We start from the raw sequence: 20,394 nt of genomic DNA, 5'->3' as shown, positions 1-20,394 counted from the left end.
TAAAGAAATAAATGTCTTCAACTTCATCTTATATGCATTTTATTATAGTTATTTCCAAGAATTTTAATGTGATTTTTAGTATTCCCTTGAATTCTGTCCTAACTCAACAAATTAGACTAAAAGTATTGACTACTAAGAATGTAGAGGCTTTTCTTCCCATTTTGTCTTGCACCTAAGAAATTTACCTTTCTCACAGGAATTGTAATCAGAAGGATAAAATAGCACTTAAATTTCTAATGCCTATTTGTTTTGATGGCTCATTCTCATAGTCTGTTAAGTGTTTGTAAAATGTGCAAATTGTAGATAGCATTACTCAGTATGTACCAAATCAAAACATAACAACTCATTTCATTGTGTGAATTTTTAAAAAAGAAAAAAGCTATTGAAAAGGAAAACACTTTTTTTCCTCTCTATGTCCATACCATGAGTAATCAAATGTATTGGTTTTTTTCCCCACATCAACAAAATCCCCAACTCTCTAGATACCAGTTAGATGTCCTGCAGTTCAGATATGATACTTATCTGACTAGAGTTTTTGCTAGACCCTGCAGATTAAGATATATCCCACAAGATTGTCCCCCACCCCACACACTGTTAGACATCAGTCTCAAGTAGTAAATCCCTAGATTTTCACCTGTCTGTTCAATTTGGGTAGAAATGAGGTGTTCCATGACTCCCTCCTCATGTCTGATAGTTTGCTATGGTGGCTTATAGAATAGAGGGACACTTTTACGATACCCCATTATAAAGGATATTATAATGACTACAGACAAGCAGCCAGGTAAAGAGGTACATAGGAGGAAGAGTCCTAAGTACAGGAGCTCTTGTCCCTATGGAGTTGGGGTGTACTGCCCTTTCAGCATGTGGATATGTTTACCAACACAAAATCTCTCTAAATCTTGTGCTTCAGGGAATTTTATGGAGGCTTCACATAGGCATGATTGATTACTTGCTCTCTGATGATTCTTTCCTTCCTGGAGGATGGTAGGGTAGGGCTGAAAGCTCCAAAACTTCTAATTATAGCTTGGTCTTTCTGGTGATAGCTTTATCATCCAGGAGCTATCAAAGAGCCCACCATGAATTTCCTCCTTAGCACAAAAAATACTCCTATCACCCAGGAAATTCCAAGGGAATTAAGAACTTTTTGTTGAAAACTGAGATCAAAGATCGAATACTAGAGTAATAGATCGTTAGTACAACCCAGTTGTGTTAAGAATTTATACAGGTTTTAAGAACACTGTTCTAGGAACTCCAGGGCAGAGACCAAATACAGATTTCTTGTTACATTACAGTTAGTAAGGACATATTTAATGTGAATTATAATTTGGATTGAGTGATTACATTTTCTTGGGTTAGTGGTATTATTGTTGTAAGATTATTTTTACTAGGAGAAGCATGCTCAAGTATTTAGGAGGGTCCTTTGCAACTTAATTACAAATGGTTTAATAAAATTTTAGGTAGAAAATATAGCTAATAGTAAATGCATGTAATAGAATGTAAGATATAGGAGTGTTCATTGAAGATTGTACTTTTCTGTGAGTCTCAAAATTTCAGTATAAAGTTGGGGGATGTTTTTAGCATTACTAATCTGTGTTCTTGGAAATAATCAACTCTTCCTGATTTTACTCTTAAGAGAAATTATTAGTACAAGGGAAATTAATATACAGTGTATTCATTTTCTCTTTGATAATTATAAGAATTCTGTATTTTTTTAATCCTTCAAAAAGAAAATTATTTTTGTACTTAAAATTTATAAAACCAATGTGTTCAAATACAGCAGTTATACACTGTCTTTCTAAATACTTAGCATTTGTGTTAACAGTAGTGTCTGGTTGTAGCAATATATTGTTTTAGTGTAGTAAAGTTGTAGTAGTTTACCTACCCAAATGCTTTACATAGTATATATTCTTATATTTTAAGTGAAAAGTTTCTCTTTAAGTCTCATGCAGATTCAAAAATGTGAGTTGGTCTTGATCCACACCTACCCAGTTGGTGAAGACAGCCTTGTATCTGACCGTCCTAAAAAAGAGGTAGGTGTAAAAGTTTCAGAAGAAAAGATCACTGTGAGTTCTTATTAATGAATGCTGAGAAAGGTTAGCATTGAAGTGATCACAATATCAATATTTACTGAAAAGAAAATATTTAAATTTTTCAAAGCAAAACCTGTAAGACAAATGTTTAGGTTGTTAAAATTATAGTTTTTAAAGTATTTTCTGGCAAAAAAAAAAAAAAAAAGTATTTTCTATTTTGCTTGCCTATTGACATTTGTTTATTTCAATAAAATGTGTTGTCAAACCATACAAAATTTATATTCTTCCTAAGTGCTTCAATAAATTTCAGTTATTAGTAGCCATTTTTATTTTATGAAAATCTTTTCTTCATTAGAAAAACAATACACTTTCTTTTTTCTTAATAAAAATACACTCTGTTGATAAAGAAACTAATTTTACATGTTAGGCAGTGGGTGGGGGGAACTTAATTCTCAACCTTTACTTTTTCGTTTTAACTAAATTTGAAAACCTCAAAGGAAAAGATAATTATGTTAATTGTTAAATGAATTCATGTCAGATTATTTTCCATCAGTGATCTATGTTTAGAAATACAAATCTATTTATGTAGTTAAATTAAAATTGTATGTCCTTGCTAGGCATGGTGGCACACGCCTGTAATCCCAGCAGCTCAGGAGTCTGAGGCAGGAGGATTGCAAGTTCAAAGCCAGCCTTAGCAAAAGCGAGGCATTAAGCAACTCAGTGAAACCCTGTTTCTAAATAAAATACAAAATAAGGCTGGGGAGTGGCTCAGTAGCCAAGTGTCCCTAAGTTTAATCTCTAGTACTACCCCCCACCTAAAAAAAGTACATGTCCTTATATTCTGGAATTTTTATTTTGCAGTTTTTAATATAATCATACTGGTATTGCTATACTCTGTTTTATAGTTAAGTGGTATTTTTAAGTCATTATCTCTATCATTTTTTATTAACTTTGTTCTGCCTCTTGTAATAATATGGCAATATGTTAGTTTTATTTTATAATAACTGAAATAAATAATTTATAATAAATATTATTGCCCTGGAATGAATAGTTTTTTTATCTTATACCTTTTGATTGCCTTATCTCATTTATTGGCAACAAAATGAGATGTTCATGGTGATTCCTACATTCTTATATGCAGAATTTTGTCTTCACAACAAAATGAATTATTTTTTTCTGTAGTATTTCTGTAGTATTTTTGTGAGTCACTTCAAATTCATTTTATGCTTAGATGAATAGAAGTAAAAATACAAATTAAAAATATATTTAAATAAAAAATTATTTCACTCTAAGTTTTAGGAGGGTAGAGACTATTGTCCAGTGACTTACACAGTTCTTGATTTATAATGTAGTAAACTCTGATTAATATGTGTTGAATGAATATATGAAAATTTTGCTAAATAACTGTCATGGTTAATTTGTGGGCTTTCCCCTTCCCCCAAGTTCTAAAAGTAAAAGTATTTAATTTTTTTTGTGTTATAATATACTAGGTTACAATGAATTAATGTTTTGTGGGTTATTTTTCTTGCATATTTTTCTGTAGTTGTCCCCAGTTTTAACTAGTGAAGTTCATAGTGTTCGTGCAGGACGGCATCTTGCTACCAAACTGAATATTTTAGTACAGCAACATTTTGACTTGGCTTCAACTACTATTACAAATATTCCAATGAAGGTAGGCGTTCTTTTTTTTTTGCTAAATTTGAAAACTGCTTTTTAAATATGTCTTTGATATGTATTATTTATTTTAATTGAACATTTACTTTTTCTCTCCATATCATATTTTCTGTTTTACTAGCCTACATTCAGTGTCTTTGACCAGGTTAGTAAATATTGAAAAGCATCAAGAAAGGATCACAGAATAAAGTGGTATATTTTTTATTTCTAATAACATGTTATATGAAATTTTAAAAAAATTATGTTTTCATTAAAATATAATTGGTATTTTAAATTATTTTTCTGTGATTCTTTTCCTGACAGCTGTAATATTAGATTTTACTTACTTTGTGTTTTCTAGTGGATCCTTTCTCTGTGTTTGTATTCTTGCCCACCCAGCATAAAGATATTTATAGATAATAGGTCTAATTAGGAAAAAATAGCCATAGCTTTCAATTAGTTTATTACTGTGTAACTGTAAAACTGTAGATATCCATAAGTCCTATAATTTTACTAATGATTTTCTTAGGACTGTATTACTGTGATTTTCATTATGTTATTATGTCTTATAAGACCAGGACAATACCTGACCCATAGAAGCTTTAGAAGCATTGTTACTGAGTAGAATTGAATTGTATTGATTATTTTTAAAATATAAAGTGATCACTATACCTGAAAGTTCAAATTGTCTTGTTTATAATCCAGTTTCAGGTTTTTTGCCATGACATCATAAACACTAAATTGCATGAGTATAATACTTTCATTTTTAATTTTCTTATTCCATGGCTTGATTCTTCTCCAGAAATTTTAATCTTATCTTTTAGAACTTTTTGAATGCAGAAGCAATTAACAAGTAATATAATATAATAGGTTTATTTTAATATGTGTAATTTTATAAGAATAATACTATAAGGATAACAGATGACTTGCTTGTTGAATTTGACATTAGTATGCTACTGTGTGTGATTCTCTCTTCAATCTTTCTCGTTTTTTGGTAAATAGATAATGTTGAAATTCCTATTTACTATGAAAGCAAATTGCTAAACTTGTTTATAGTTTGTATTTGCTATTTTATGTAATTGATATTTACACTAATTCACTGCAGGTATTTAAAGATGCTGTTTGCTCTTTTCAACACTGTTTCATTTTCACTTTATGTAAATTATTTCAATTACATTATATTTGGGTAAAAAATATATTCCAAGAATACATTTGGAATAAAAAATGTTTTAAATTTCTAGATTAGTCATCTATGTTAATTCTGACAATGAAGATTCTTCATTATCTATGTGTAGCCAGTGGGGTTTTTTCTTCCTGTTTATTTTACTTATTTATTTTTGTGTATGTGGTGCTGGGAACAACCCCAGGGCTTCACATGTTCCAGGCAAACCTCTACCCTTGAGCCACATTTCCAGCCCTAGCCAGTAGATTCTAAATAAAGTTCATAATGCTGTTGAAAATTATTGCATCTTTAAATAGTTTAATTACTGAGCAGACTATCCCATTATTTTAACAAATTATGGTTGAATATATTTGGCCTCATTTTAAACAAAAAGCAAAATAAATAATTTCCTTATTTAGAAAGCAAAACCAAATCATTTTAAATGTTTTAAATTTTGCCTACAGGAAGAACAACATGCTAACACATCTGCCAATTATGATGTGGAACTACTTCATCACAAAGATGCACATGTAGATTTCCTGAAAAGTGGTAAGAGAAATTTTAAAGTATTATTTTGTAAGATCTGACATATGAAAGCATACTAAACACCTCTAAGAAGTTCTTCAGTAAACAAATATGAATGGCTTTAATTTATCTCTCTAAACTTATATGACAGTATTATTTATTAATGGCAATACTAATGTTGTGTAGAAGTTAGATGGGAAACAGTAGGCTAACTGAGCAAATATTCAGAAAGATCACCATGCCTTTCTCAAATGCACAAGTTTTTTCAAATGGTAGTTGTCATTTTTTTTCCTGTAGGCAAGTGGCCTTAACAAAGAGAAAGAACAAGAGCAGACCTAAAGGAATGTTAGACCTACAACTTGCCTAGATAAAAATTTTGAAATTTAAATTAGTTTTTTTCCTCTTAAAAATTTCTTTGAATCATTAAGTCTCATCTCCAAAACTTTGGTTTCTGTAACTATATTGGTATGGTTTAAGGGAGAAGACTGGAGTTAGGACATAAGAACTTTAGTTAAAGTTTTGCCATTAATTGGCAGGTCCCATATATTTCTAGACTTCAGTTTGCATACTTATAAATTAAAGATGCTGGATTAGATGAAGTGCAATAATCCAGCCAGTTCTTAAATTCAATGTAATTTTAAGATTTGAAGGTCATTTTAAAAGCTTTTAGGCTTTGACATTTGGTTGAATCTGTAGAATGTTTTTTATGTAGATTGTGCTATTAGAGAATTAAATGGTTGCCTTTGATCATGTTTGTAACTATTCTGAAGTATGATCATGAGCCAGTTTTAACATTTATTCATGTCTAAGCAATCTTGGAGTTCATCTAGTGGGTGGCTAACAGAAAGGAAAAAAAAAAAAACATTATGTGAATGTAACAGTGTTTAACAAAGGAATGTAGAAAACTTTTTTTTAAAAATATAATTTGTGGAAATTGCTAAGAACCTGTAAGGTGATGTCAGTTTTTAGATTATTTATTTTTAAAACTTGGAAAGAATATGTAAAGTATAATTTAAATGTTAAAATGTTGATAGTACAAAATATTTCTCTGGAATAGTTGTTAGCTTAACTTGTAGTTGTACATGTTAACATGTAGACACCATGTGTAATGTAGCAATGGGATTAGAGCACTGTGGGAATACAGAGGAGGCTGCTGATTATATCTCTGAGAGTTAGTTAAGCTGTACCAAGGAGGTGCCAACAGAGCTGCAACTTGGTGATTGTAGGCTTCCAGTTTAGCCCATGTGTCTCTACTATGCTCCACATCTGTGTATTCTACCTTGAAATTGTATCTTATAGTTGTCTCTCAGCCATTGAAAACTCAGCATGCTCAGAACAATTAATGAGCTTTGCTTCCTGGACTGGTCTTCTAATGTTCTCTCTTATAGTGGATGGCCCTGTCATCTTTGCAGTTGTATAAGGCATAAATCTCAGAATCATCTTTGAGATACTGGTCATTCTTCATATATAATTCATCACCACATTTTCTTTTCTTTTTTGTTCTAGGGATTGAACCCAGGGGTGCCTAACCCCTGAGCCACATCCCCAGTCCCTACCTGCCCTTTTTATTTATTTATTTATTTATTTTAACTTTGAGACAGACTCTCACCAAGTTTTTTAGAGCCTCACTTAGTTGCTGAGGTTGACCTTGAATTTGCAATCCTCCTGCCTTAACCTCCCTGGGATTATAGGTGTGTGCCACCATGTCCAGCCTCATTATCACATTTTCTTGATTTCATCTACTAAGTATCTTCTGTATTTTCACATCTGCATCTCTGCAACCATTACCGTCTCTCTAATGAAGTCTATTGTTTTCTTGCCCAACATCTCAATAGCAGTCTCCTAAAAGGTCTGTCTATATACAGTTTTCACCCTCCAGTAAGATAAATTTTCATAATGCTAATTCTGATCATGTTCCCATTAGCTTAAAACCCTCCAGTGCTTTTCTGTTGCCCTTGGGACAAAGACAAAACTATTTTAATGTCCTGCAAAGCTCTGCATTGTCTGGCCTCTCTGCCTTTCTATCTCAAAACATACTCCTCTCTGTTTCATTTGTGCAACCTGATAATCTTCATGCTTTTTTCTCTTCATTTCTTTTAATTTCTATTCATCCTCTTAGAACTCATACCAGTCAAGGAAGTCAAGCAACCTCTCCCTTGTGTTTTAGAATGTTTCCTGTTCAAAGTTCAACTTCATAGATCCCGTGACTGTATTTCTCTTTAATAAACTTATAAGGATTTGGTAAAATTAGTTGTGCATTTTAGGTTCCGTAAGCCTTTGAGTATTTAACTATGTTATTTTGTCATGTAACGATGTGGATAAGGAGGAATTATTGTAGATTCCTGAAATTTTTGCCTATGACATTCAGTGTACTAACCTAAAATGTTTAATTAATGAAAAGTTGGAAGGAAATTACATATTACTTTTAATTGTAGGTAATATCCATATTCTGCTTGGCATTTTTCTAGGGGACTTTATAAAAATAATGGTTTTTTTTCAGAAGTATGCATCTTATAGAGCTTAAACTCATTTTGAAATCTTGTTCAAACAATTAATTTAAAGTTTATGACCTATTTAGTAATACTAATGTTTCTTGACAAATTTTTAAAGGTGATACCCACTTAGGTGGCAGCAGTAGAGAAGGCCCGTTTAAAGAAACGATAACTTTAAAGTGGTGCACACCAAGGACAAATAACATTGGTAGGTATTTAAAAACAATTGAAAGAGAAAAGAACAAATCAAAAGATTGCCCAAGTATTATACAAAGATTGGTTAATTTCTTCTTGAATTTTTTATTTATATTGGTTTAGGGACTCAAAAAGCAAGTTTTTTTTTTTTTTAATTGTAGAAATGAATATTTCTTTATATTCTTTCAAATCAGTGTTTTCTTCTATTTCAGAATTACACTATTGTACTGGAGCTTATCGAATTTCACCTGTAGATGTAAATAGTAGACCTTCTTCCTGCCTTACTAATTTTCTTCTAAATGGTAACTCTCATCCTTTAATGGTTTTGACTGAGATTATTATAAGTGAAATCATTAGTAATATAAATTCTGGAAAGGTATTTGTTTCAACATAATCTAACTATGTATTTGCCAAAACTGTTCTGAACTTAAAAATCTGAAATAGCCCTTAACAGGTTCACTAAGGTTTAAAAAATAAGATGATTTTATAAATTTCATATTTATTGTGTCTAAGTGAGTTTTATATAACATATTTTTAAGTATTTTTATTTTAAAAAATTTGGACTTTGGAGTCTTAACTTTATTTTCTTTTTTAGAATCTAGAATAATATAGACCATTATAGCTCGATTGTTTTTTCCCCTAATGCTAGGGACTGAATAAGTCTAAAGTGTCAGATTCCATTTTATAAGTCTAAATTTTAAAAGCTCTTCATATGATCAGCTAGGTTTTGGAATCATTGAACTAAGAAGTCAGTCTGTCCTTATCATAAAGCTTATCTCATTGCTATGTTAAGCACAATTTTAATTATCACCCTGTGTAAAATCAGATTTAATAATGTTTGGACATGTGAAGTAGGAAGTATTTATGATAATAGAACTGATAAGGAGTTATTATAAAAGGCAAATTGAGACTGGGTCTTTTCCCCACATATCTTGTAGCATTAATAATCTGAGGATTACCCAGCAGTTTTCTTACTTTTCTTCTTAAATGTCCAGGAGAAAAATTATATGTGAACTTGAAATTGGTTGTATCAGAAACCCTTATACGTGTTTTGGAAAACTGTCCAAATTTCTGTGTAAGTTTGGAGTATCTGAAAATAAGCTATTGCTAGAATTCAGATTTTTAATTATTGAAATATACTATGTTAGCAGTGCTGGTTAAAATATGGGAATCAGTAAATAAAATGAAAAAAAATCTAGACATAAATCTCAAGGGAATAAATAAATCTATTTGAATTTTATTACTGATAGGATTCTCGCTTTTGACAGGTCGTTCTGTTTTGTTGGAACAACCACGAAAGTCGGGTTCCAAAGTCATTAGTCATATGCTTAGTAGCCATGGAGGAGAGATTTTTTTGCATGTCCTTAGCAGTTCTCGATCCATTCTAGAGGATCCACCTTCAATTAGCGAAGGATGTGGAGGAAGAGTTACAGACTACCGGATTACAGTAAGAATTTAATAAATGTTATGTTTTGAGTCTAATATCAATTAGCAAGTAGTTACTGAGTTCCTGTAATATGCTAAAATCTGTGAAAGAAAGAATTTGGAAGAAGTTGATTATTATTTTAAATAGTTGAATTTCCTTTAATACTTGATCAAAAGATCTATTTATCACTATGTAGTCTTCCATTATTGTATATTCAGTGAGAAGTATCTGGATTGTATATGGAAGTATTTGGATTATACTAACATATTGGAATTACAGAGAAGGAAAATTCATCTGAACTGCTATTTTAGATAAAATTTAATTTCTAGTAATTTAAATGGTAAGCAAAAACTTTTTTGAGTCTTTGTATTGCTACCACTTTGAAGTAACATTAATTTTTTTTCTTATCGGGAAGAGCATACAAAGAAATAGTATTTTTCTAGAATTTCTGTGGTTTTGATTCTGATTTTTTTCATTCTTCCTCCCATTTTAATATTTGATATTTCATGGCTGTCTGCTTTTTGAGGTAGTTATAAGAATTAAATATGATTTATGCATACAAATATACTTTATAAACCAGAGTGTATGTACTTAAAGTAATTGTTTTAGTAAGCCTTTCCTTTTTTTTTTTTTTAACTAAAAAGAATGCTCATCAGTATACATTGTGGAAAATATAGAGCATGCAGACATCTAAAAGCAAAAGCAAAAACCTGTAAATTACCTACAATTCCATCATTTAGCAGTATCCACTGTTAACATTGTAATATCATGTTAAGTTGTTTTTAAGGAAGCAAATTGGTCTTCTAATGTAAATAACTCATTCTTTTATATAATAGAAAAGAGTTAAATTATAGGAGTTAAATAAAATGAATGTTCCTGGGTTTTTAAAAAGGGAAAAAACAGCATGAATGTATTATGCATTTTGAGGCTTTCTTCATTTCCCTTTTATGAAGGCTGATAGGTTTCAAGTTTGAAAAAAGTGAGGTGAGGGGACAGCTGTTAGAAAAAGTGCTTTGTTGCAAATCACAGGAGAGAAGACATCAGGGAAAATGACTATTACGTGTAATCCATACTGAAACAGTAGAAATAGTTTCTAATTTTATCTTATTTGGTTATCATTAGGATTTTGGTGAATTTATGAGGGAAAACAGATTAACTCCTTTTCTAGACCCCAGATATAAAATCGATGGAAGTCTTGAGATCCCTTTGGAACGAGCAAAAGATCAGTTAGAAAAACACACCCGTTACTGGCCTATGATTATTTCACAAACCACCATTTTCAACATGCAAGCGGTAAGTGTATAATTTCACTTTCTTCCCTAAATTAGTTACATATTCTTTATAGAAACAAATTAGAAAATTTTTAATTTATACCTTTATCAAGCAAAGAATGTAATGTGCGTTTGCTCAAGTTAAAGAATTAGTTATTGAAAATTAAATAGTAGTTATAGATTATATCACCATGGTATTCTTTAAAGTCAATTTTAAAATCAAGGTCACCTAGATGCTTTGATATTTGTTTTTCAAGACAGATTCTCTTTTTTCTTTTAAAAAAAATCTAACAGGTAGTTCCATTAGCCAGTGTTATTGTGAAAGAATCTTTGACAGAAGAAGATGTGTTAAACTGTCAAAAAACAATATACAACTTAGTTGATATGGAAAGAAAAAATGATCCTCTACCTATTTCCACAGTTGGTACAAGAGGAAAGGGCCCTAAAAGGTAGCTTTTTTCCTTACTTTCCTTATATATCACATTTACTTGATACATAATGTTTCGTAAGATAATTTATTCTACGCATAAATTATATTTGAGGCTGTGTATGTGTGTGTGTGTGTATACACACATGTACATAATAATGGAGATGAATAGCAGACATAGATATATTGTAATTTAGAATTCCACCATTAGCTACTGGGGTAAGAGGGGAAACAAAACATTTATTTCCTTTTACTTTTATCAGTAGCAAATAACACTTCAATATTATTTAATGATAAATATTATTTAAAGAACATTTCTAAGAATGTTTTAAATCTTTCCCACAGAGACGAACAGTACCGTATCATGTGGAATGAATTAGAAACCCTGGTCAGAGCCCATATCAACAACTCGGAGAAACATCAAAGAGTCTTAGAATGTTTGATGGCATGTAGGAGCAAACCCCCAGAAGAAGAAGAACGAAAAAAACGAGGAAGAAAGAGGGAGGACAAAGAGGACAAATCAGAGAAAGCAGTGAAAGATTATGAACAGGAGAAACCTTGGCAAGATTCAGAGAGGTGATTTCTTAGCATTGATACAGCCCCACATACCTTTTGTTGTATCACATTCTATGTATAGCACATTCAAATTTCATTTAATATGTGTTTATTCATTTTATAACTATAATCTTATCATTCTTAACTCCAGAAGATCATTCTTGGGTTTAAAAAGGTATGTGTTTACTGTTGGAGCAAAGATAATGTTAATTTTTCCTAAGTAGCTTCTGAAAGTCATAAACCATGTTTGTTATCAGTACCTGCTTAATGTGTTAAGAATTTCCAAAACAATTTTATTCTTTAGTTTCAAAATATTTAACTTCAGTGATGTGCCAGGTATTTGGCAAAAGATCTCTGACCTGAAAGAACATAGAGTATTATGGGAAAATCAGGCAAGCAAGTCACTGATGACAGGAAAGTGGGAAGTGCTTATAAAATTAGACACAGAATACCCTTGGGAGCCCAGAAGAGCTTACAGTTCTAATTCAAAAACTTTCTTCAGTAGTACATTCTTTTCCCTTAGTTTGCGATTTATCCTGTGATGTCAAGGTTAAATTTGAAAAACAGTAATAAAGATCTCTATGTAAAAATATCTTATTAGCTACATCTTCTGTTAACCTTGCCATAAAATCAGGCAGTCAATGAGATAAATATTATAATGGAATTATAATTAGAAAATTCCTTTAAAAAAAAACCCACCTTTTTTATTATGGAACATTTCAAACATAAACATCTGTAGAACAAATAGATAACCATGATCTACCTTCGACAATTATTAATTCATGGCAGATCTTAGTTTATATATATGTATATTCACATCCACTACCCTCACCACCACCCTCATAGGCATATTTTGAAGCTAATTCTGAAACTCATTCTTCATCCATAAATAGGTAGAACAGTTTTATTCTCTTTAACTTTAGAAATTCACTTTTTCCTTAGGGCTACTGAGCTTTTAAAACAAAATTGGCTTATTATATAAAGAGGAAAAAAAGTACTTATTCAGTTTAAACTGACCTTCAAATATACCTCTGAATATTTTGAAAGTGTTTTTATTCCTTGATGAAACTCAATAAAAGCTTGGAGTTAAGTTCCTAACTGTGAGAACTACATTTCCACAGTACATAGCTTATAAAGCTGATAGTAAACTTCTTGATAATATTTATAATTTAAAACTATGAAGTATCTTCTAAAGATCCCATTATTTCTCACCTTTTTAATGTTATCTTCTTAAGTTTTCCTCTAGTTTTTCCTGTTTTACAGCCAATTCCTGAATTATTGCATTTTTATTATGAAGGAAGGGATATTTATGTTTAATTTGTTAAGTTCTCTTCCCTGGTTTTAGATTGAAGTTTCTGATTAGCCCCTGGATTTTGCAGAGATGGTTTAATTATTAAACTATTTGTAAAATTTTAAAATTTTAACTATATTTAATTTCTTGTCCCTCTAAAAGATTGAAAGGAATCTTAGAACGTGGAAAAGAAGAGTTGGCTGAAGCTGAAATTATAAAAGATTCACCTGATTCCCCAGAACCTCCAAACAAAAAGCCCCTTGTTGAAATGGATGAAACTCCACAAGTGGAAAAATCAAAAGGTAAGGTGTAACTTAAGGTAAGGTAAGGTAACTATGTAAATTTTTTTCTAATTGAATTTAATTTTGTATAGTGTTATTTAATTTTGTTGTATCTTTGGGGAAGAGCTCCTAAGTATTGCTGGATTTTGTTTAGGAGATTCTCTGTTTAATAGCCTTGGAAGATAGAGGTAGTAAATATATTTGTCAGTAGTAAAAAAATAAAAGTCATGTTTTATCTCCATTAATGTGAAGCCTTTGGAAAGTTAGCAGTTTTACTATAAAGTTTATGCTATAAGAAATTCTAAATATATAAATTTGAATCTGGTTATGTTCCAGATACTGTCCTAAGTACAAGGTTACTGAAGACAGATTCTTCTCTAAACTGTCTTACTTATAGACTGAGAAGTTTAGTTTCCTCGTGTGTTCATTAAAGATATGATTCGGAATTGAGAGTTCCTGAAATCATTCGAGGTCCTAGTGACCTAAACTAGGTTTAGGTTTAGTCCTTTTAGGATACATGGAAAATGGTATGCCATCATCAAACTGATGTTTTGCTACTGTGCCTCTTCTAAGGCCATAAAGATTTCAGGGCTGGCCATATTACCATTACTGGCAGTTCAACCTAGGGAGAAGTTGAGCTTGTTTGCTTTTTATATATTTTTGTCATAGTACACATATTATGTGTTACATTTTTTTGGTTTACTAGCTTCTTTGAAATCAGAATTTGAGGTCACCCTTAAGGTAGCCTGGCCATATTTGCCTTTCAGGCATTTGCCAGAGTATGTTGAAAATAGTAGGACTTAAATAAATGTCTATTGATGAATTGTCTTATTTCTTGTGGGCCCAAATATGCCATTGTTGATCAGAATGAGAAGGTTTACTCTTAATGGTATTGCTTGGAAAATAAAACTCTAAAAAGCATTATTCATACTGACAAAAATTGGAAACAGCCAAAACACTTATTAGTAAAAAGATGACTATATGAAAGCGTGCCCAAGAATAATTATTGTCACAAATGCCTACTCTTCTCTCTTCGTCATGACTCCTTTTTCAGAAGGAAATCCCTAACTTCCTTCCTTTCACAGTTAAGTCAGATGCTGCTTCTTTGTGCTTCCATTGTGTCCTAGGATTGCTATTCTGGTAGCACTTCAGAGTATTGTATTGACATTGCTTCCTAACATCCCACTTCTGCTAGTCTGAAATATTTTCAGAACAGGGATTATTTTTAATTTACTCTTATATTATCAACCAGCACAGGCTCATTTATACTGAGTTCAGTTACTTATTGAATGAATGAGTAAATGAATGAATATATAATAAGTTTAGGGGGTCAAAAGTAGGCTATAAATCCATATATACTATGATCTCAATTTTGTTTAAAAAGTTTTCATGCACATATACACTGGTTTGTAACTTAGATGAATTATGAATTATCATCTATCATTAAGTTGTTTGGAAATTAAATGGATCCCTGGAAATATTGTACAGAATGGACCATTATGAGAAGCAATCTGGTTGCAAATCCCTCTTTGCCCTTGAAACTTTCCATTTAGACTGATATTGGAAAAGCATTTATTTTTCCTTCCATTCTATTTTACCACCTAAATCATATGTCTCTTTTGATCAGCTACTTATATGGGCCTTTTATCATACCTTAGTTTCATTTCCTTTGGAAAATTACTTTTTAGTCCCCCCCAGTTTTGTGCCTGCTGTATACGTTGCCCTTAAGATTGTACTGTTCCAAATGTGCCCTCTAGATTTGGTGAAAATCTGTTCAACTTTTTTGTATGATTCAGTAACAGAAAAAACAGAATGTCATTTTGTTGATAGGCATTAAATTAAAGATCAAAATATTTACAGTTGTTAGAGCAGTGATATTATGGATTATTTTTATTTGTTCCATTATGTGTTTTATTGTATTCTGAATGCTACTGAATATGTATTAATTTAGTAATAAGAAAAATAAAATAATTTTGTTTTTAAAATTTACTTTTTAAAAATTTATATGCAGTGGGACTCTCTGGTCTGCAGTTCTGTGAGTTTAGACATTGAATCTGCATGTAGAACAGTCCACCCCTGAGATTCCCCTGCACTGCCCCTTTGTAGTCATCACACACTGTCAATGACTGTCCCCAATCCCTGGTAACCACTGATGTGTGATTGTAATGAATTTAATACTATTTTGCCTTTTGAAGTTTGCTTTTCCACATGGCATAATGCATCTGTGTTTTGTGTATATATCACTAGTTTGCTCTTTTTATTCCATTTATTTATAAAGTATGTAATTAACTTTATAAGGAACTGTCATGTTATTTTTCAAAAGTAGCTTTGTCATTTTACACCTCCACCAGCATTGTAGGAGACTTCTGGTTATTCTGCATCCATGTTAGCACTTGCTATCGTCAGGGTTATTTACTATGGTTGTTTTAGCTGTTCTAAGTTCATTATTATTTTAGTTTACACTCTTGTCTGACTAATGATGATGAACCTCTTTTCATTTGCTTATTTGCCATCTGTATGTTTAATTTGGTGAAGGGTCCTTTCAAATTACTTGTCCATTTTTAAATTTGGTTGGTTGTTTTTTTATGGTTGAATTCTGAGAGTTCTTTATTTGTTCTGGGTACAAGTCCTTTATTGGCTATGTGGTTTGCAAATATTTTTCTGGCTTGTCCTGTTAATGATGAATTTTGCAAAACATTAGTTTCTAATTTTAATGACGTTTGATATACCAATTTTTGTTTTTATGATGCTTTTGGTGTTACATGTAAAGAAACCTAACTCTTATGAGTTCTATAATTTAGATTTTACTTTTAAAAGCCATAATCTATTTTGAGTTATTTTTATGTAAAATGCAAAATATGGGTCAATATTCTTTTTGATCTTTTTTTTTCTTTTCAGTACCAGGGATTGAACTCAGGGCCTCAGGGCCTCATGTATGCTAGCCAGGTGCTCTGAGCTATATAGCTTCAGACTTTTTTTTCCTCTCTTTTTGTGGTATTGGGAATTGAACCCCATTCGTGTTCTACCACTGAGATACATCCCCACCTCTTTTTGTTTTTTATATTGAGTCATGGTCTCACTAAGTAGCTCATACTATCCTGTAACTTGCAATCCTCCTACCTCAAATCTCCCAAGCAGAGATTGGAATTACAGTTTTGTGCCACCATACATAGTTTCAGTATTCAGTGTGTGTGTGTGTGTGTGTGTGTGTGTGTACAGTGTCTTAATTGTTCCACAAGTGTTTATTGAAAAGACTGTCCTTCATTAAGTTGCCTTTGTATATTTATCAGAAATCGATTGACTCTCTGTGGGATCTATTTATGGATTATCTTATATTCTGTTGGTCTGTGTCTCCTTTCACCAATCAGGGCTGTCATAATCACTACAACCTAAGTTTTGAAGTCAGATAGTGAAGAATCCTCTACATATTTTTTTAATTTTATTTTTCAGAATTGTTTTGGCTGTTGTAGTTCTTTTGTCTTATCATTTTCATTAGAAAATCTTGATTGCAAGTTTGGCCCTTGGCTGGCATCTCAGAACTTGGCTTTTGAAACATTCCCTAGATGATAAAGTAATTTTTCCTTACATTTGAACTTAATACTAGCTTTTCTTCTGGAAGTCTAGAATTTTGATTGTTGTGGCTAGACAGAGAATGCTTACATAACCAACCCCTGTGTAAAAACCCTGGACTCTTGAGTCTTTAACAGGCTTTCCTGGCAGAAATATTACACACATTTGGTTAAATTTTTTTTTCCTCTGGAGGCAGAGATCATGGGAAGGCTGTAAATGGAGTCCTCTAGTTTGTGTCTAATTTGTCTTTCCTTCTACTGATCTGTCTATATATTCTTACTCTGTTGCTGTAATAATTCTTAGTCATGACTGTAATTTCACCTTTAGACATCTGAGTTCTTCCAGGAGTCACTGAAATAGCTAGTACTCTTGGGACACTGAAACATAAATTTTAGAAAATGATAAAGGTGCTGTTGCCTAATTGTGTAAAATGAACAATAGAATTAAAGGCAAGTTTATTAAATTTCTAAATTTTGTAGTAATACATTTTCTTACCTTTTTGTCTTTTCTAATACAATACCAGGGCCAGTGTCCTTATTATCCTTGTGGAGTAATAGAATCAATACTGCCAATTCCAGAAAACATCAGGAGTTTGCTGGACGTTTGAACTCTGTCAATAACAGAGCTGAGTTGTATCAACATCTCAAGGAGGAAAATGGGTGTGTGTTATTTATTTTAGAAATTGATTTTGTTAATTGCTTATGTAGCTGTGTTATTCACTATTTGTTGTGTTCAGCAATTTTTCACTATTATGATGGATTGATGTGTGTTACCTACAAGGAATAAACAAATTAAATTGTTTGATTCTAGGTACTCATACCCACATTGCTTATGACCCTGAAAGTACAGCATTATTTTTTTCAGTGCTTGGTAAGCATCATAGAGAGGGGAAAACTATAAAGAACACGTAGTATGCAATACTTAATCTGTATAAAATAACAAGGGGGAAATATTTTCCTATCCAGTAATACAATATTAAAAATATTGATTGTTTTAATAAATTTTTTAGAAGAAATTCTCTTAAAATATATTTGGTGAAGGAATTCTTAATGGAAAAGGAAATAAATCCTTGACTGAATGATAGAGATTTTTTTCCCCATATATTTGCTTGGAGAAGGAGAGTGATAGGAAAAGACTGGTGGCCTTTGAAATTCAACCTTGGGAAAGTCACTTAATCTCTCCAGGCTGTTTTTATTTATCTGCAAGATAAGGAAATTGGGCTAACTCCCTAACTTTAATCCTTTCCTAAAGTGCTCATGTTCTGTTCTATGAATAAATATATTAGATTTTAGTTTCCATCTATCAGGTAGATAATTAAGTGGAAAAAATATGGAAAGTTAATGTTTTAATTTACCAACTCATTTTTGTCTCTTCTATTTTTTTTTTTTTTTTAGGATGGAGACAACAGAAAATGGAAAAGCTAGCCGTCAGTGAAGAGTGACTTGAAGAAATTTAGTATATTGCAAAAATATTTTGGGCAAGAATTTGATATAAGTAATTTTACAGCAAGATTGTATAGCTATGTTGCCTGGACTGGTTTTTACATTTTTAAAATATTTCAACAACTATCTTTTTTGTACTAATTATAAAATTGGCATATAAGTCAAAAATATACATTTGAGATTTGTCCTTCCAACTCACACAAGTTTATTTTACGGTAAAAGGTGTTCCCGCTGGAAATGTTTTTTAAAAAAATTCTTAGGCTTCTCTTTGCCAAATAAAACTATTAAAAATCTGAAATGCAAAATACTGGGAGTAGTTACTTTAGAAAAAAGTATTATTCATTTAATAACGGACAATCCTTAGAAATTTATGGAGTTTAAGTAAGATTTGAAATCTTACATAAAATCTTACTGTTATTCTGCATCATATATAGGGTGCTCTTCTAAGGAAGAATGTTTTGTTTATTTTGAATTATTTTGCCTTTGTATTGGTGGGCACGTATGTGTGTGTATTTTGGTCTTTTTATTCCTCTGAAATTCATGGTTTATGTTAAATGTTTTGTAAACCTTCTTCCTGTATTGCTTCATCTGGAAGCTTCTAACATGTTGTAAGAAACATGTTACTTTAGTATCAAACACTATTTCTAGGTTTCTCGGTTTTTTTCCTTGAGTATTTATTAGAAAAGGAGAAAGCTTTCTGTGTTGTTTTTCTATAAGGGAATCTTATGTCCAAAGTTAATGATTGAAGGAATCAAAGTTATCCCATCAAGAACAGCTGTACTTTCAATTGTATTGAGAGTCTACTCTCTTAAAATCTCATTTATTTATTATTTTAGCTGATATTTTAATGTTATTTTATTAAATTTTTATTGGTTCATTTCTTTTTTTTAAACTTTTTGAAACTTTTGCAATCTTTTTTTTTCTTTTTTTCCCATATATTTTTAAAATATATGTGTGTGTGTGTGTGTGTGTGTGTGTATACACACACATATATAATTTAGTTGAAGCTGGACACAGTACCTTTATTTTATTTATTTATTTTTATGTGGTGCTGAGAATCGAACCCAGTGCCTCGTATGTGTTAGGCAAGCGCTCTACGGCTGAGCCAGAACCCTAGGCCTTCCCATAGTTTTTTCAAATTCTTTTTTTGTTGTTTTGTTGTTTTTCCTTTGCTTTATTTATTTTTATGTGATGCTGAGGATTGAAACTAGTGCCTCACATGTACGAGGCAAGCACTCTGTAACTGAGCTACAATCCCAGCCCCATTCCCATATATTTTTATAATTATAATTTAAGGCATAATTTTAGCAGTCCTCTTACCACATGGTATGTTTGACAAACTATTATATGCAGCCATAAATGCTATGAGATTTTATTCCAAAAAGTCCGAGAGTATTTGAATATTATTCAGAATCAGTATATGGACATGTAACAATTATCAATACAGTTTATGTAGATTTATTAATCTATAGATTGATCGACATTGATGCATCATGTAAGTATTATGAATCAGTCTGAAAAATACAGAGCTTGCTTTTGGAAGGACCATTACAAATTAAATGTCTGAGTTCTCAAAATTCACTTATATTCCTGACTAAACAGTGAACTAAGGAACCTTTATTTCTGGGCAAACCAGTATGTGATATTTCATTTGAGGTTGTTTTATGAGGCACTCAAGTTATTTGCTTTGATGTTTCTGGCACATTTCAATTAAAACCATCAGTGTAATTTCATGTGGGAAACAAAAGCATTCAGATACTAATTTGTTATGGATATGCTGTCAAAGTGAGCAGATTTAGAAAATCCCATATTATCATAAGGATTTGAAGCATTAGACTTAAGAAAGCAGAATCTGAATTTGTATTTATGAAGTTTGATTAAGATCTTTATTTCAGTGATAATTAATAAACATAGGGAACTGGGGTTGTGGCTCAGTGGTAGTGCAGTCGTCTGGCACGTGTGATGCACAGGGTTCAATTCTCAGCACCACATTAAAAACAAATAAATAAATAAAGGTATTGTGTCCATCTACAACTAAAAAAAATTTTAAAAAATTAGTAAACAGATTGAACCA

At 31.4% G+C, this 20,394-nt stretch overlaps 1 protein-coding gene across 5 annotated transcripts in view; it reads left to right on the top strand.

Moving 5' to 3' along the window:
- The window catches only part of Ints13 (integrator complex subunit 13), a 29,198-nt gene extending 10,580 nt beyond the window's left edge, over positions 1-18,618 (top strand). The window contains exons 6-17 of one of the 5 annotated variants that reach the window (XM_077109230.1): positions 1,940-2,030; positions 3,574-3,702; positions 5,310-5,394; positions 7,981-8,070; positions 8,270-8,359; positions 9,326-9,504; positions 10,606-10,776; positions 11,049-11,203; positions 11,527-11,757; positions 13,190-13,329; positions 17,402-17,537; positions 18,273-18,618. In XM_077109230.1, the coding sequence (XP_076965345.1) occupies positions 1,940-2,030; positions 3,574-3,702; positions 5,310-5,394; positions 7,981-8,070; positions 8,270-8,359; positions 9,326-9,504; positions 10,606-10,776; positions 11,049-11,203; positions 11,527-11,757; positions 13,190-13,329; positions 17,402-17,537; positions 18,273-18,312 (1,537 nt within the window). In that variant the 3' untranslated portion in view covers positions 18,313-18,618. Of the gene's footprint in view, positions 1-1,927; positions 2,031-3,573; positions 3,703-5,309; positions 5,395-7,980; positions 8,071-8,251; positions 8,360-9,325; positions 9,505-10,605; positions 10,777-11,048; positions 11,204-11,526; positions 11,758-13,189; positions 13,330-17,401; positions 17,538-18,272 lie in introns of all 5 variants that reach the window. The other 4 variants (XM_077109228.1, XM_077109229.1, XM_077109227.1 and 1 more) reach the window with 4 other exon arrangements.
- The last annotated feature ends 1,776 nt before the right edge of the window (positions 18,619-20,394 follow it).

This window comes from Callospermophilus lateralis, chromosome 4 (genome assembly GCF_048772815.1).
Source record: "Callospermophilus lateralis isolate mCalLat2 chromosome 4, mCalLat2.hap1, whole genome shotgun sequence".
In the NCBI taxonomy this organism is placed as follows: domain Eukaryota; kingdom Metazoa; phylum Chordata; class Mammalia; order Rodentia; family Sciuridae; genus Callospermophilus; species Callospermophilus lateralis.
Note: the sequence above shows the minus strand (reverse complement) of the source record. Positions and strands in the feature narration are given on the sequence as shown.